At 39.4% G+C, this 17,970-nt stretch overlaps 1 protein-coding gene across 1 annotated transcript in view; it reads left to right on the top strand.

The window, feature by feature from the left end:
- The window catches only part of MRC1 (mannose receptor C-type 1), a 101,076-nt gene that overhangs the window by 58,800 nt on the left and 24,306 nt on the right, over window positions 1–17,970 (top strand). Inside the window, exons 13-21 of the mRNA XM_059184018.1 lie at window positions 3,288–3,415; window positions 4,349–4,436; window positions 6,335–6,479; window positions 8,037–8,078; window positions 9,534–9,697; window positions 11,066–11,133; window positions 14,518–14,618; window positions 15,291–15,433; window positions 15,816–15,930. Coding sequence (XP_059040001.1) covers window positions 3,288–3,415; window positions 4,349–4,436; window positions 6,335–6,479; window positions 8,037–8,078; window positions 9,534–9,697; window positions 11,066–11,133; window positions 14,518–14,618; window positions 15,291–15,433; window positions 15,816–15,930 — 994 coding nt within the window. The remainder of the gene's footprint in view (window positions 1–3,287; window positions 3,416–4,348; window positions 4,437–6,334; window positions 6,480–8,036; window positions 8,079–9,533; window positions 9,698–11,065; window positions 11,134–14,517; window positions 14,619–15,290; window positions 15,434–15,815; window positions 15,931–17,970) is intronic.

Raw genomic sequence — 17,970 nt, 5'->3', positions numbered from 1 at the left:
GGACAGATCGTGCCCATAGGCATCCTAGAGGTGATGCTCCACTGTTCTGATTTAGCCCCTGGTTGTTACACCTGCTGGGAGAGGAAGGCTCAGCTAGGTAGGGGCACATGGCTGTTCTGTGCCGTTTAAATGATAATTTGATATTCTGTTCTCACTTCATCCATTCCAAGGTCACGCCATCTATTCTCTCCTTAGGGAGTCAAGTTGACCAAAACAAATGAGACAAAAACATCAGTGATTTATGCATTGGGGTACTTTTTTCGCTCTTATAAGTCATATCCTTTCTGGAGAAGGTTAGTTCTAGTCAAATACAGAAATGTGCGTATCTCCTGCTTAATGATATTATTCTCTAGTGTCCCCCTCTCAGGACCTCTTTCATTCAGTCCCTTCAGTGGCACATGGCCATGGCATGCCTTGTAAGATAGCTCAAGTTGAGGGAAAACTGGAATTACTAACATGTATCAGAATGAGGGTAGTTAGGGTGCCTGGGTGGCTCAGTTGCTTAAGTGACTGCCTTCAGCTCAGGTCATGATCCTGGAGTCCTGCGATGGAGTCCCGCGATCGAGTCCCACATTGGGCTCCCTGCCTGGCAGGGAGTGTGCTTCTCCCACTGACCTCTCTCCTCTCATGCTCTCTCTCCCTCTCATTCTCTGTTTCTCAAATAAATAAAACCTTAAAAAAAAAAAAAAAGAAGAATGAGGTAGTTAGTCTTCTGTAACTCAAGGGGTGTGGCTAGTCGGTTTAGTCACTCCCACTGCTAGAGACTGCTAGAGACTGATAACCTGTTCAATCCTGGTTAGGCAGTTTCGAGTAAACATGTAATTTACCTAGAAGGGAATGTATAGGAGCAAGACAGGAGAGGATTTTGTAAATGGGTTAATTGAGGAGGAACACAAAGCAAGTCAGGTGTTTGTTGTGGCATCTGGAAACTTTGGCATTGACTACACAAAGGCCTGTTTCATCCTATGCACAGTCATTCCCCCAAGGTGGTAGGCTGAGCAGATTTGTTGCAGGGTTTTGAGAGAAGTAGCAGAATTCTTCAGAGCTGTGAAGCGAACAGGGTTCTGGGAGAGATGTTGCCCAGGTAGGTATTTAACAAATTGGAATATGTGCTTCACTAAAAAATTATGTAGTTTTAGAGATACTTGGGTAGGGTTTTTTTTGGAAATAGATGGACTATCTTTGTACATATGAAGGTAAGGGAGTTATTAATAAAACTTAGGTGATGGTAAATTTATTTAAGAAAATAAAATCTTATGTCACAGTGGAGCAGGTTGAAGTTCTCACAGGAGTCTTGGGAATTACTGGAAACTTGCTCAAGATACTTCTGTCCAGATGGCTCAAGATAGGGTCAAGGTGAAGATTGCCTTGGGTTGCTTAGTGACAGCTGGGCAGCCATGGTCTCTTGCGAGCAAATCCCATTTCCCACAAACCTGTGATGGTGGGGACCATGACTCATGAGAAGCAATAAATAAAAATTATAAAAGTTGGTAGATACAATGGACTCCTATAGTGTTTGCATAAAGGTAGGTATTTCCCAGTCTGCAATTCCATTTCATACAGACCTCACGATAATATGAGAGATTTCCTAATTTACATAATCTGTTAAATTTAGTTCAGTTTATCACCTTTTTAGATGCTTTGCCAAGCAAGTGTCTTTTGTGGCACGTGCTCCAACAGTTGTTAAAATACGCAACTGTAAGGAAAAAAAAGACAAGACCATAGTAAAGACACTAAAAATGAAGTATTGAAAGACTGCCTGGTTATGCATTGTTTAAGCTAAACAGAATAACAAACTCTGGCACAAATTTTGTTTGCTTGGAAGTTTTTTCCTTATTTGTGTTTAATTTCTCTGTATCAAAAGTTATTCAGGGGCTCCTGGGTGGCGCAGTGGGTTAAGCCGCTGCCTTCGACTCAGGTCATGGTCTCAGGGTCCTGGGATCGAGTCCCGCATCGGGCTCTCTGCTCAGCAAGGAGCCTGCTTCCCTTCCTCTCTCTGCCTGCCTCTCTGCCTACTTGTGATCTCTCTCTCTCTGTGTCAAATAAATAAATAAATAAATCTTTAAAAAAAAAAAAAAAGTTATTTGGGGCCCCTGGGTGGCTCAGTTAGTTGAATGTCTGGCTCTTGATCTCAGATCAGGGAGCCTGCTTAAGATTCTCTCTCTTTCTCTCCTGCTGCCCTGTCCCTCCCCCTGCTTGCACATGCTTTCTCTCTCTCTCTAAGATAATAATAATAATAATAATAATAAAGCTCTTCTCTCTTTCCATCTAACACTTAACCAAACTAATCCTGTCTTCTACAATGAGCTGTATACCTAACCAATATGCCTGAAATTTTTATATACTTTTATAACTTTTTAGTATACCTGCAAGATTTTAATCTAATTTCTCCTTTGCTGTAAAATGCTTTTATTTTCTAAGGTTTTCTCAACAAAATATCATTCTACACATTTTGTTACCCAAATACTTAGCCCTAAATTGATTTTCAACCAAGACAATTACATTGCTTTGTGCCATAGCAGTGTCTTACTTTTGATAGAGTGAAATCTCATCAAAAGTAAAAAATTAGTGGGAATGCAAGTTGGTGCAGCCTCTTTGGAGAACAGTGTGGAGATTCCTCAAGAAATTAAAAATAGAACTTCCCTATGACCCTGCCATTGCGCTACTAGGTATTTACCCCAAAGATACAGATGTAGTGAAAAGAAGGGCCATCTGTACCCCAATGTTTATAGCAGCAATGGTCATGGCCGCCAAACTGTGGAAAAAACCAAGATGCCCTTCAACGGATGAATGGATAAGGAAGATGTGGTCCATATACACTATGGAGTATTATGTCTCCATCAGAAAGGATGAATACCCAACTTTTGTAGCAACATGGATGGGACTGGAAGAGATTATGCTGAGTGAAATCAGTCAAGCAGAGAGTGTCAATTATCATATGGTTTCACTTATTTGTGGAGCATAACAAATAGCATGGAGGACATGGGGAGCTAGAGAGGAGAAGGGAGTTGGTGGAAATTGGAAGGGGAGGTGAATCATGAGAGATATAGACTCTGAAAAACAATCTGAGGGTTTTGAAGGGGTGAGGGGGTGGGAGGTTGGGGTACCAGGTGGTGGTTATTAGAGAGAGCACAGATTGTATGGAGCACTGGGTGTGGTGAAAAAATAATGAATACTGTTATGCTGAAAATAAATAAAAAATAAATTTAAGAAAAGTAAAAAATTATCTCTCTTGATTTGATAAGCAATCGAGTATAAAATAAATTCTGAAATGATATCATCTTTAGCTGTTTGCAAAAGGAAAGCATGAGAAGAAAACCTGGTTTGAGTCTCGAGATTTTTGTAAAGCTCTGGGCGGTGACCTAGCTAGTATCAATAATAAAGAAGAACAGCAAGCAATATGGCGGTTAATAACGTAAGTGTCTTTTCTGTGTAATACTCCTTTCTTTTACCTATTTGGTGCTAATGATGTTGAGAAAATTCTTATATTTTTGAAACTGTCGACTCATAATGCTACTTGGAGTGCCTATATTGTATCTCAAATCCAAAGGACTTTTTTGATCTGGTTTCACTTCCAATGCTTTAATTTTATAGGTATAAATCCTGTGATGAATTGCTCTATAAAAGTAGAGGCACGGGGCACTTGGGTGGCTCAGTGGGTTAAGCCTCTGTCTTTGGCTCAGGTCATGATCCCAGGGTCCCAGGATCAAGCCCCGCATCAGGCTCTCTGCTCAGCGGGAAGCCTGCTTCCCCCTCTCTCTCTGCCTGCTGGTCTGCCTACTTGTGATTTCTCTCTCTGTCAAATAAATAAATAAAATCTTAAAAAAAAATGAAAGTACAAGGCACTCAATAAATCGTATTAAATGTTAAAGAAATGTTAATAAATGAATGACTGTCAGTGCTTTCCAAGTATATATTCTCAAGTGGTGTCTTGTTTTCAGTATACTTATAGGCTGTACCAAAATGCAATTGTATAATGCTTATATTTAGTCACTGAATCTCATGACCTGGTTTGGAAGGTAACTTTCAAATTTGATTAGCTCTTATAGTTAATAGCTTATAGCCCGCCATTGATTTCCACTGTTAATTTACATGAAGGCTGGTCACTTGGTTAGCAGTATTTCATAAGTCTTTTTCCTTTAAAAGAAGAACTAATTGTACTTCTCTGTCTAATGAAGAGAAAAGTTTCCAACAACACACTGAAATATTAGCCCTTAAGAATTAGGGATATTAGAGATTGAGGAACTCCCAACACTGAGAAGTGGGGCTTTTTTTTGCCAAGTTTTTCCCATATATAGACTTGTTTCATCCGATAACATAAGCTTTCTTTATGTCTTGTAAATTGCAGGGCTAGCGGAAGCTACCATGAGCTGTTTTGGTTGGGATTGACATATGGAAGTCCTTCAGAGGGCTTTACTTGGAGTGATGGTTCTCCTGTGAGTAATTTGATTTAATATATCATTTTCTCTCTTTATCATGTATTTATTTTGATGTTATCCTTGGGCTTAATCCAAATTTTTGGTAAGACAGGCTATTGTGATAGCTACAAACATTTTTCTATGCAAAAGTAAATGTTATTTTGGATCATTATTCTGCTCCTGCCCTGATACAGTTCTCCTGTTCACCCAAGCTTATAAACACGGTGGACTGGATGAAAAAAAAATTAGAAAACTCATTTCACTGTTTAAATAAAATAATGTTTTCATTCTATCATTGTAAAACTGGTGTGCAAGTAGTTAAATTTCTCAAAAGTTGCATTTTAAATAAGTGTTGGCGAGGATGTGGAGAAGACAGAGCCCTTGTGCCCTCTTGGTGGGAATGCAAACCAGTGCAGCTGCTCTGGGAAACAGTATGGTGGTTCCTCAAAAAGTTAAAAATAGAACTATCCTCTGATCCAGCAATAGCACGACTGGGTATTTACCCCCAAAATATGAAAACATTAATTCAAAAGAACCCATGAGCCCTTATCATTATTGCAGCATTATTTACAATAGCTAAACTAGGGAAGCAGCCCAAGTGCCCAGTGATGGATGAATGGGTAAAGAAGATGTGGTGTATATATATATCTATATGCGATGAGATATTATTCAGCCATAAGGTAAGAATGAAATCTTGCCATTTGCAACAACATGGATGGAGCTAGCGAGTGCAATGGTAAGCAAAATAAGTCAGGACTGGAGAAAGACAAATACCGGATGATTGCACTCACAGGTGGAATTTAAGAAACAAAACAAACGAGCAATGGAGAAAGAGAGACAAACCAGGAGACAGATCCTTAACTATAGAGACCGAAGTAGTGCTCCCCAGAGGGGAGGTGGGTGGAGGATGGGTGAAGTAGGTGGAGGGGACAAAGCGTGCACTTACCTTGGTGAGCACTGAGCAATGTGTAGGATTGTTGAATCACTAACATTACACAGTATGTTAACTGTATTAGAATTATAATTAAGAACAATATAAAAAATTGAGCATTTTATAGCTTCTTATAGATCAGGAGATCTGGAAACAACTTTTGAGAATCTACTAGTAACCCCTGGGCCTTGCCAGCCTTCCCCATTCTCGGGAATGGAGAAGTGAGAGGCTTGGGCACATGCCGGCCACATTTCGTGTTCTAGTCATCCCAGGAAGTGATTTTATGTAATTTCAGTTCTACCTCCTCTTAGAAACCATCAGCAACTTTTCAAGGCCCTTGAGTAAAGTGATTTATTTGGTAGTTCCATTGACACTCAGATTTCATATTGATATCTGGAAAATACTTTGTCTAAAACTGTTGGCTCTGATTCCACACTGAAAACTACAAAGTGGACCGGAACCCAGCCCACCATTGATTTCCACTGTTAATTTACATGAAGGCTGGTCACTTGGTTAGCAGTATTTCATAAGTCTTTTTCCTTTAAAAGAAGAACTAATTGTACTTCTCTGTCTAATGAAGAGAAAAGTTTCCAACAACACACTGAAATATTAGCCCTTAAGAATTAGGGATATTAGAGATTGAGGAACTCCCAACACTGAGAAGTGGGGCTTTTTTTTGCCAAGTTTTTCCCATATATAAATCCCACTTTTGTGACCCTGCATCCATTCTATGAATAAGACCAAAGAGGATTTTATAGTATAGTAACAGCATATTCTCTTCAACTTTGAGAATTTCCATGTAAGGCAAGCTATTTCTTTCTCACCCATTTTCATAAACCTTGTTTTCAAAACAAAGCTATTGCAAAGAAAAGTAAATGGAATTTTAAAAAAATACTAATATACCTTTACTTTCCTACTTGGATAAATGATAGGAAATGGCCTGATAAAAATGATTAATGGTTGCAATGTAATATTTTGGACATAGGTTTCATATGAAAATTGGGCTTATGGAGAACCTAACAATTATCAAAATGTTGAATACTGTGGTGAGTTGAAAGGGGACTCTGGTATGTCCTGGAACGATATTAACTGTGAACATCTTAACAACTGGATTTGCCAGATACAAAAAGGTATGGTAACCGGTCTTTTATTTTATCTCACGTTGGAGAACTAACCTCCTGATATCCCAGTATTTTCCCTTTATTAGCAGAACCAAAAAACGAACAAAAAAATAACTAAATAAGGGAACTGGCAGGGGCCATCATTTCACAGGATCAGAATGAAGTCACTGAGTACAGATAAATGTTCCAAAGGAACAGAAGATCAAAAGGCCACCCGGGAATCCTGGACAAAAGTCACGTCCTCTAAAGTCGTTCTCACAAGCTGTGATTCTGGCTCAGGTTCTATAGGGGGCGGAAGTGGGTGGGTACTTTACTCGGCAAGCAGAGTCATGCAAACGCCATTCCTTTTTTGGAAAATTTACCCTCTGACCTATGTTAGCCCTCCGATAGGTGAAAGTTTCCCAAATAGTCTAAATATGGATTTCTTAAATAAATGTTTTTAGCACAAAGAACAAGCACCATTTTGAGACCTCTGGTGCTGTGATTCCCAGCGTTGTTACTGGTGGCCAAAAAATATTACTGCATGCTGTCAGTCATGATCTGGAACTCAGAAAGTTCCACAAACCCAAGTCAGGCATTGAGGTCCAAGGATCCAGGTTCTTAGGTTAAGATCAAGGAATAAACAGATCTTCCCTGGAACCACCATGTATGTAAGCTTCCTCTTTTGTAAACAGTTCAGTGGAACCACATTGCCCTCTGCTGTTGGGGACCTTGGCTACTTCCTAGAGACACTGTTGCTCTCTCACTGTCCCTCTGAGTCTTCCTCACTTCTCATAGATTAGTGCTTTCACAGTTTTCAGAATGAAGGCATAAGTAGTGGCCAGTTTTTCTTTAGGGATCTCCATGCCACCGATGACTAGCGTCTCCATGTACTGTTGGTAGCTCTATACTTACAGGTGTTAATGGCATGAGACCATCTGGGGAACCTGCCTTTTATCAGGTTCTCGCAACATCCCGATATATTGACTACTTAGAAAGAAAAATATTTTGTTCAGGTTTAGTAAAACAATACATTTAATAAAAATAAGATTCTTTGAAGAAAATATTTTATAAATAAAAAGTTCATCTCTAACGGTTTCAAATAATGGAATTTTAAGTAGTTTCACAGCTGATTATAAGATGTTGTAACTGTCAACCAAACATCTATTGAGTATCTTCTCCATACCAGTAACACATGTATTTTACCCCACCTCTCTACACGTATGACTAATTCCTTTTAGCTGTTGACAGAATTGAAGGTACGCGATTTAAACCCCATCTGAGACTTGAAGCCAGGCTTTCTGAATCCAACACCTCTGTTCCTTTCTTTTCTTTCCATGACACCATTTGTTGGGCCTGAAAAGTATCTTCCAATTTCTGGTGGCAATGACTTACCTAGTTCTTCTGTCCTTTCTTCTCCAACTCCATGGCCTGATGGGAGAATTGGAGAGTGGAAGAGAGAAAGACAAAGAGAGAACAGTTGTGTTTTTAGATATTTTGACCCATGAAAATAGTAAAATCAGAAGGACATGGGATTGCAGAAGTTCAAGCACACTTTAAAAAATCTGATTTCCTTTTGTTTTTCAGGACAAACACCCAAACCTGAGCCAACACCAGCTCCTCAAGACAGTAGGTGTTTCCTTGTTTTCTGATCTGCATACTGATAATCTTTTTTCTTTCTTTCTCCTTTCTCTATGAAATGTACTTATACCTAGGAATTTTCAGTATCTTTGAGAATCTTGTGAAAGTTGGATCTTTTCCTCTAGACAGAAAGTGTGGATCTTAGGCACAAACATAAGGCATTTTAATGCAAAGTCTTAAGGGCTCTTGAATCATATCCCAGGGGCCAGATCTCCTCTTTTTAGTAATGTAAAAAGTTTGTTTTCCAGGGCTTACTGTAACAAATTACCAAAAACTCAGTGCCCCCCCCCCTTTTTTTTTTTTTTTAAGATTTTACTTATTTATTTATTTGACAGGGAGGGACACAGTGAGAGAGGGAACGCAAGCAGGGGGATTGGGGAGGGAGAAACAGGGGGATTGGGGAGGGAGAAGCAGGCCTCTGGCAGAGCAAGGAGCCCGCTCGGGGCTCGGTCCCAGGACTCTGGGATCATGATCTGAGCCAAAGGCAGCTGCTCAGTGACTGAACCACCAGGTGCCCCTCACAAACTCATTGCCTTAAACCAACACACACTTATTCAGAAATCTGAAGTCAGTTTCACCGGGCCAACATTGGCAGGACTGTGCTTCCTGCAGAGGCTCTAAGGAAGAATCTGATTCCTTGCCTTTACTAATTTCTAGAACTGCATTCCTTGCATTTGCTAGCTCGTGGCCCCCTTCTCCATCTTGAAAAGCCAGCAGTGTAGCACCTTGCTTCATTTATCACATTACATTCGTCTGTAGTCGGATGTCCTTCCTAAAGGATATTTGTGATTACATTAGGGCCCACCGGATGATAATAGGATCTCTCTCCATCTCAAGACCCTTAAATTAATCACCTGTACAAAGTTCCCTTTTCTATACAAGGTAACATATATGGATTCCAGAGATTAGGCCATGGATACCTTTGGGGGCTCATATTGAGCCTACAGTAGCCCAGATTGTGGAACACCATGGTTTGGGAGAAGGCTTAGGAGCCCGCCTGGTGTGTGAATTCCTTTTTTCTCCAGTTACATACTGAAGTGCCCAAGTTCATCTGTTACAGGCTCTTTGTTATATTGAGATGAAAGTTGATTTCTCCCAGCTTCCACTTCTTGAACTCAGAACATCATATGTGCAGGTATGTAAGTCCTGCCAGCTATGCAATCCCATTGATAAAAGTAACATTGGGACTTCTTTTACCCAATGACCGACCGTACATGGAACTTAAATGAGGAGAAAAACTTCCAGAGTTGGAGCAAAGCAGCTATCTGGCCTTCAGTAATTCAGTCTGTATTTGGCATAACTATCCTGCTTATTCTGGTCTCTCAGAGTTGCAGAGATTGCTGACAAAGCTACTTTGTCCTTTCCACTTTTGTGTACCACAAGAACCAGATTCTTGAATTTGTCTAAGTAAACTTCATCATCCTTTTTTCATTAATTTTTCAGATCCACCAGTCACCGAAGATGGGTGGGTTATTTACAAAGACTACCAGTATTATTTTAGCAAAGAGAAGAAAACCATGGACAATGCCCGAGAATTTTGCAAGAGGAACTTTGGTGATCTTGTTTCTATTCAAAGTGAAAGTAAAAAGAAGTTTCTGTGGAAATATGTAAGAATTTGATCAATTGAAGAATGAAACAGTGACATGATAAAAAAAATTATAATGTCTACTATTGGTACCCGATGGTATAGTTTCAAATTATGGGCTGAATTTGAATTTTCTCAGGTCAGGAGAAAGATGTCCATGCCAAGGGAGGGGTGGTGGTGGTGCTATAGCAGAAATGAGTGACCTGATGGCTTAAATATTCAGTGCAGAATCACAAAACCTGGAATGTTTTTAGTTGAGGCTTTGTATGGACCCAGACATCATGGCTTTGAGTTCACTAATTTGATTTTCGAAGATCATAATTCTTAACTACTTGTTATATGTCAATCCTGGACGCTTTGTGTATAGTGTAGCTTGATTACTTAAATATCTATCTTAGCTGGACCAAATTGTTGGTTAAAAGTACAGCTTGATTATTTACATAAACATCTTTCTTTGCTGTACCAAAATTGTCATATAGTAGAGCACAGTTTATTCTTTCCAAAGGTCCTTAGCTCAGTATTTCTTTTTCAAAATCTTCATGGAATCCTTGCTGCTTACCAGAAGGGAGGTAAGAAAGAGAGCAGACAAAAATAAGGTGAACATAATGAAAGAATAAACATTCATTTGCTTACAAAGGTATTAAAGAGTAGCCTGACTTATTTTCATCTTTGTGGGTATATCTTGGTTTGGAATTTTTAGGATATTTCCTTAAATTGTACAAATTATATGCTTTCCTTAGAAGCAAAATACCAAATGGTTACTTTGTTTTAAAAAGAATATCTTCAATAATTTAATTACTATAAGCATTTGGTATAAGAGAGAATGATTTGAAGTATTTGTTTTAAAATTCAGGTTCTTATATGATGTGTATATTTTTCTTTTTCTTTTATTTAAAGCATATTTAATTTCTATACCCAACATGGGGCTCAAATTCACAACCCCAAGATCAAAAGTCACATGCTTCTCTGACTTAACCAAGCACCTCAATATTTTTCTTATTATTTCTATAAAAAACAGAACTTTGAATGTACAACAAAATTTCTGCATGAATCCTTCCTTAGAAAATGTCCCAAATGGGCTGCCTCATTAATAAATAAAGTTTATTTAAGAATTTTCTTATTATATGGGTGCCTGGGTGGCTCAGTTGGTTGAGCATCACTCTTGGTTTTGGTGCAGGTCATAACTTGGGGTCTTGAGATCCAGCCCCACACTGGGCTCTGCACTCAGAACAAAGTCTGTTTGAGATTCTCTCTCTTCCTCTCCCTTTGCCCCTCCCCCTGCTCATGCTCTCTCTGTCTCTCAAATAAATAAATAAATCTTAAAAAAAAAAAAAGAATTTACTTATTATATAAGTAAGGAATGAACTATAGGTAAACTTCTGCCTTTTAGGTAAACAGAAATGATGCACAACCAGCATATTTTATTGGCTTACAGATCAGCTTGGATAAAAAGTTTATGTAAGTACATCAAAATGAAACAACTTTGCTTCAGAGAGTGATTTGATAAACATCTAAGAGTTACTTTGAGACTAGTTTTGCTGAATACATTTTTAAAAATCCTACTGAGTTCTCAATCTGAAAAGCATCTTTACTTTTTTTGTGGGTTTCCTTTTTATAATTTAAATTCAATTAATTAACATATAGTGTATTATTACTTTCAGAGGTAGAGTTCAGTGATTCATCAGTTGCATAGAATACCCAGTGCTCATTCCATCAAGTGTCCCCCTTAATGCCCATCACCCAACTACCCCATCCCCCCACCCACCTTCTCTCCAACAACCCAAAGTTTGTTTCCTTTGCTTAAGAAGAGTCTCTTATTGTTTGTCTCCCTCTCTGGTTTCATCCTGTTTTATTTTCCCCAGGTTTGTTTCTTTTACTAACCAGACACATACTGCATGTATTGTTCTTTGGTGTGCTTGTTGGCAATGTTCTCAGCCTAGCACACTCCTTTTATCCATTGTGTATTCCACAGAATTAGTATCATGGTTTGGGTTGCTTCATTCTGCGGTTATATTAAGGCTGACTTTTGTGCACAAACTTGAGCACAGGGGCTAGAATTTGAGGGGAAGAGTTTCAGTTTGAGCCCTTGGCAATCTGAGGTGAAGGTGAGTTAACTTGGCATTGAGTAGGTAGCAGGGCGTGCATGCTGACTTGGGCAGGAGGGCAACTGGATTGTGAATTTGGGACCCACAGACCGATGACATCATGTGTGACAGGGACACGGCTTGTTTTGGTTTTAACTTTTGTTTTTCTAGGAAACTCTATCTCTCCTTCTATTCTAAGTGAAAGCCTTGCTGGATAGAGTATTCTTGGCTGTAGATTTTTTTTCCTTTTAGCAGTTGGAATTTATCATGCTGCTTTCTTCTGGCCTGCAGAGTTTCTGCTGAAAAACCCACCGATAGCCATATGAGATTTCCCTTGTATGTCACTGCTTTCCTTTCTCTTGCTGCTTTTAAAATTCTCTACCACTACTATTGGCCAACTTATTTACTTTATGTCTTGGTGCAGACCTCTTTGGGTTACTTTTGTTGGGGGTTGTCTGTGCCTCCTGGATCTGGATTTCTCTTTCCTTTCCCAGAAGTTTTTACTATTATTTCTTTAGACAAATCTTCTGCCCCCTTTTCTTGCCCTTCTCCTTCTGAGATCCCTGTCATGTGACTGTTATGCTTAACAGTGTTGTTGAATTCTCTGGATCTATTGTCATTTTGTGTGTTTTCCCCCTCTCATCTGTTCAGCTTGATTACTTCCCATGACTCTGTCCTCCAGGTGGCTGATCCATTCTTCTATGTCTTTTTGTTTGCTATTTATTCCAGGTGGCCTATTTTTATTTCCATTTAGTGAGTCCAATAGCTCTAGTTGGTTCTTTTTTACATCTCCTGTCTCTTAGTAGGGGATCTCATGGAGGTCTTGCACTCTTTTCTCAAGTCCATTGAGTTTGTTTTGAGCATTACTTTAAATTCTCTATCAGACATATTTCTTATCTCCATTTTGCTTAGGTCTCTTGTGATTTTGTTCGGCTCTTTCATTTGGGACGTATTCCTCTCTCTCCTCATTCTGTCTGTTGTTGTGTCTGTTTCTCTGCATTAGGAGAGTCATCTATGCCTCCCACACTTGAAAGTAGTGGCTTTATGAAGAAGAGGTCCTGCAGTGCAATGTCTCCTTTTCACCAGAAAATGGTGCTTCCAGGTTGTCACCTATATGTGTTACCACAGGGGTTCCTACCATTGTGGCAGAGCTATATTTACCTTCGGTCCAGTCTGTGATGGCTCTCTGCCTGTTGTGGGCAGAGTCTGGTCCCTCTGGTGTTCGTGGGCCAGTTGGGGGCTGCCTTGGGCTTGAGTTGAGTCAGAGATGGGAGTTTATCAGAGATGAAGTAGCACCAGACTGCAGGCACTCTCCCTGTGTGGTCCCCTGAGAAGCTTTGAGTGCTGGGCGGGGCCTGCAGTCAGACTAGCTGCCTGCTTCCGGTCAGACTGGCATGTGGTTCTCTTCCCCTCTCCCTGGAGCTGGACTCACACTGGAGTGGTGCTGGCCCTCGTCTGGGCTGCTTACACACAGCCCAGCTGGTGATACGACTTTGATGGGGCCCTGCCAAGAGTGACTGGAGGGGGCTGACCTGCTTCACTGTGGCCTCTTGTCTCTGTCAGTCTGCAGAGAATCTATTTTGCCTAAAAAGCGTCTTTAAAAAGACAAAAAGAATTTTTTTAAAATCCTGTTGAATATTTTCAGCATCATAATTCTCAAAAAACTCAAATTTAACTCAAGATTTAATCTTGCATAATTCCACCTATCTTTGTTTTAGGGTATCATCATGTGTTAGCCGGTGATCTACTAAGAAGATGTATCACACGTATATGAATACTGAACTTATTTTGGAAAATTATGATTCCCATTTGGACCATCCTTGGTGGACAGAATTAAAGGGTCCTTTTATGTTGCCCCACGTGTGCTTTCACAGCATTACTTTAAAATACCCTTTCAACTGCTTGAAATGCTTTCCCTTCAAAGGAATGGCTGTACTGTTTTCTATTAGATACAGGGTCCAGGAAAAGCTGTGGGAAGGAGGAAATTAATACATTTTTTGGGGTTTCTTTCCTTGTTCACTAATACACATGTTCTCCTGAGTTTGAAGAGCAGATATGTCTTCCTGGCTCAGGCACAGATGTTTTAGCCACATGGGTTCTGTGTGACCATTAATTGCCATTTTTGAGATAGAGATCCAAACTCACACTCATTATTTTTAAACATCAGAAATGCTTGATGCTTCTTTGGGCAAGCACCGTTTTAATCATCTCTAAAATGAGAGGGTCGCATTTGATGATCTCTTGCTCTCTTTCCAGCTCATAGTCCCTGAATTTCCATAATTTATGAAAATAAACATCAGACCACATACCTTAGGAGAAACCTAGAATAAACATGAAAATCAGAGTATAGGCTTAACGAGAAACTCTGAATTCTTGGTCTCTCTCTATGGGTGGTTTTGTTTTGTGGGAATCATGCCTAATAAGTACTTGGAGAGGCTTTTTGCTTCTGGTCCCCTTCCAAAGAAACTGGGATCTCCATGACCTTTCTCACTTCAAGACTAAAGGTAGCTTCTTCTAGGGAGGGAAAAGAAGACAGACGAGCCAAGACATTGGGTTGCTGAAGAAGAGCAAAATGCCACAGGAAACACCAACCACTTGGGAGTTTTTCTGCTGGTCTCTTTAGAATCTTCTCTTCTGTTTGCTTAAGATCCTATGCCCTGTTCATCTTCATTGGCTAATCCATTCCGCACACCAAGCTGTAGCCTATTATCCTAATGTTTGGATAATTTTTGCTAACTGCCTGAATTTTCTTTTACAGTTGGATGGATGGAAGCAAAGTGGATTATGTGGCTTGGGCCACAGGTGAACCTAATTTTGCAAATGATGATGAAAACTGCGTGACCATGTACTCAAATTCAGGTAGACTATAAAAATCTTGAGTTTGCCTTGTGGCATGTTGTGTTGACCCTCCCCTAACCCTAGGCTAAATGTAGCAAGTCATGCACTTCAATCAGGCAAGAAAAGCAGAGAAAAAGTTTAATTTCAGTAGCATCACTGTTTGGTTTGTGAGAATGGAAGTTTGACATTTGCTCTACTACATGACACAGACATCTTACCTCTCATTTTATGTAACATTTCTTCATGTTTTGATTTGAGCAAAATATCCAGAATACTTATCTATCTCTTTTATCTCTCTCCACATCTTTGTAAAATGAGAATCATGGCAGAATTTACCTGTTGTTGAGTAGATTAAAGATGCAATATACCTAAAACACTAAGCAAATGCTTGGTATAGCTAAGTTTAGGTATTATTAGATTATTGTTATTAGCTCTTAATGGCTATTTAGATAATACATCTGCAACACTGAGTTTATTCTGGGCTCATAGGAAGCTGTCTAGAAAGTTGAACTATTACCAGTTTAAGTGAAAGAACAAAAGAACAGGGCATAGATCTTTCTAGTCACTTGTGTAAAAATGTTTGTGGTCTCAGCCATTTCTGAGAATCTTTATAAAACATAAGTATGTTTTTTTAAAAGAATGTTTTTAAATGCAAATATGTAAGTCTAACTTGGCTACTTTGTCCTTTACCAGGGTTCTGGAATGACATTAATTGTGGTTATCCAAATGCCTTCATCTGCCAGAGACATAACAGCAGCATCAATGCCACTGTTATTCCAACGGTGCCTTCAGTCCCAGGAGGTTGCAAGGAAGGCTGGAATTTTTACAATAACAAGGTACTACGAATATTAGTTGTAGTCTTGGCATTGATCAATACAGAGAGCTATAATGCACATCTTTCAGCTCGGAGGTAACTTTGGCTTATCAATGACTTTAGAAAATTTTAGGCAAGAATAGATAGAGGCTCCTATGCCAAATTCTTTATGGAAATGGAGAGTATGCTTGGAGATAGTCTCCAAATGGGTGTGTCCTTTCTTCTAAGGAAGAAAAAAACTTTGCAAAGGAAGTTCATGGGTGACAAATCTCACTTAACTTTTTGGATCTCTATTTGGTTGTAGAAAATTTATGCGTAGCTATCAGCTTCATGAAAAATTTTCATTTCTTTAGAGCAAACACTAGTATCTTTATTTAGTCCCTTTTTTCCCTTTTTCATCCAAGTGTTTCAGAATCTTTGGATTTGTTGAAGAAGAAAGAAAAAATTGGCAAGAGGCACGGAAAGCTTGCATAGGATTTGGGGGAAATCTGGTATCGATCCGCAATGAAAAAGAGCAAGGTATGCAGACTTGTACAGTTAGTGATGCATTTAAATATGTAATTCTCCCCCTGCTGATAGTAAATGATATTTTGGTTTTCCAGGGGAAAACCTGGAAGGGGAGAAAACCTGACAGGGGAGAAAACCCAAAGACACAGGGAGAACGATTTTATTCAGTGGTAGCCACCGCCCTGGGCATTGAAAAGAACCTTTTCGTTTTTAGGACAATTCTGTGAAGTCAGTTATCATCACCCCACTTGTCCGGGAGCCCGTTGCTAAGGAATCAAACTGGCTCTTCGACTTACATTCCGTTCTGTTTCCGCCAAACTGGTTTATTCCCCAAAGAGCCAAAGAAGTAGAGTAGCTCTAGGAGTGAAATGGAAAATTGCTAATTTATTGCACTTCTAATCACTTAATCACATACCTTAAAATGCAATAAAACTAATTTTAAATAGGAACATTGAACAAATTGAGACACCCCCCTCCCTCAAAAAATAACCATTAAGGATAAACCAGAGGTTTGAAGAAAATATTGAAAGAGAAAACGGACCATATCCATATAGCGGGTCAAGAGAAAGAGAGATGACCAATCCTGCATGGTCTTTCCATGGCCACCTTACCGGAAATAGAGACTAAGCTAAATGAGTGATTCGTCACCTGAAGGACGATACTAACTACCAGTAGACCAGCCAGATGATGTTACTAAATCCGTAGAGGGTTTGGAAGCCACAGCAGCAGCAAGTGAGGCATGTCTGAAAGACTTCCAGTTTTCACAGCCTGGAAAAGAGAGGGTGTGGGCTTTGTAAAGAGAAGATGTGGACCTGTATTGTTCCAGAATGAAGACTTGGCACCAATGAAGGGCTGTTATGAAGAAATAGATTTAGGCTCCAAATCAGGAGGCCATTCTCATAATTAGAACTGATTAAATGAGCTGCTTTATAAGTTCTCTGAAGGGCTGTGAAAAGGCTTACCTTGGAAAGTTCTCAGTTGGCTGCTGTAGAGTCACACAGACTGACTGGTACGTAGTAGGAAAGATGTTCAGTAAATATTTTTACGAATGAATTTATGTGAGATCTTGAGGGGGAGATAAGGAACTGCATAATTTCAGGCTCCCTTTTGGTTTTGGGATTCTCTGACTTCCAGAATCATTTACATGTCTCCGAAAATATACAAAGAAGAAAGACCCAGGAAACTTCTATAACCCTCACTCAAATGTTTCCTATCCTCTGTAAATGCTGTCATGGTCTCTCTTAGAACACGAAATTTAATAAATCAACCAAGGTTTCACTGAGAGCCTTTGTCAAGCTCAGCAACTTGCCAGATCCTGAAAGAAAAGGGTTAAAACACAACACACAATAGAAACATTTTCAGAATAGAATAGAGTAGAACAGAATAGAATATTTCTCTAACTGGACTACCATATTTTGGGCTTAACTACCCAACAGAGAAACATAATAATTGATTTCTTCTCTTAACCACAAAGTGCTGTTTCCTGGCATCACAGAATTAGAACCTGGGTAATAGAGATGTGCAGAAGGAAACAATTTTCAGATAAAATAACATTATTCCTGGCAAAACCGGCACACGTTGAATTCTTATTGTGGTTGTTGGCAGAAAAAAAAGTCAGTGCTGAAATATTGGCAGGTAGTGCTTTTCCACATTCATTTTAATTTGGGGATGGGGAAAGTTAAGATCTTATTTAGGAAATAAAACAAAACCAAAATAAATATCTAGCCATGCTCTTCTCCCCCTGAAAATTTTTGAAAAAAAAAATTTTTTTTTTTTTCCTTAACCTTTAGTTGAGAAATAAGCAAATCCCTGAGCAGAGGGAGAATATACTCTAACAGGAGAATATACTCTAACAGGAGAATAAACACTTAACAGTGGCCCTTCTGTGGAATTGTTTGTTTCATGAATAAACAGCTTCTCTGTTTTGTATTTTCTTTGAGTAACTCGGACACTTAGTCACTCCATATCCCATTCGCATTCAGGAGCCTGGGTTTAAGCAGAGGTGCTGGGAAATTGTTCTGTCGAGCTAGTGCTCATTCACCTGGGCAGCCT

Source organism: Mustela lutreola, chromosome 8 (genome assembly GCF_030435805.1).
Source record: "Mustela lutreola isolate mMusLut2 chromosome 8, mMusLut2.pri, whole genome shotgun sequence".
In the NCBI taxonomy this organism is placed as follows: domain Eukaryota; kingdom Metazoa; phylum Chordata; class Mammalia; order Carnivora; family Mustelidae; genus Mustela; species Mustela lutreola.
Note: the sequence above shows the minus strand (reverse complement) of the source record. Positions and strands in the feature narration are given on the sequence as shown.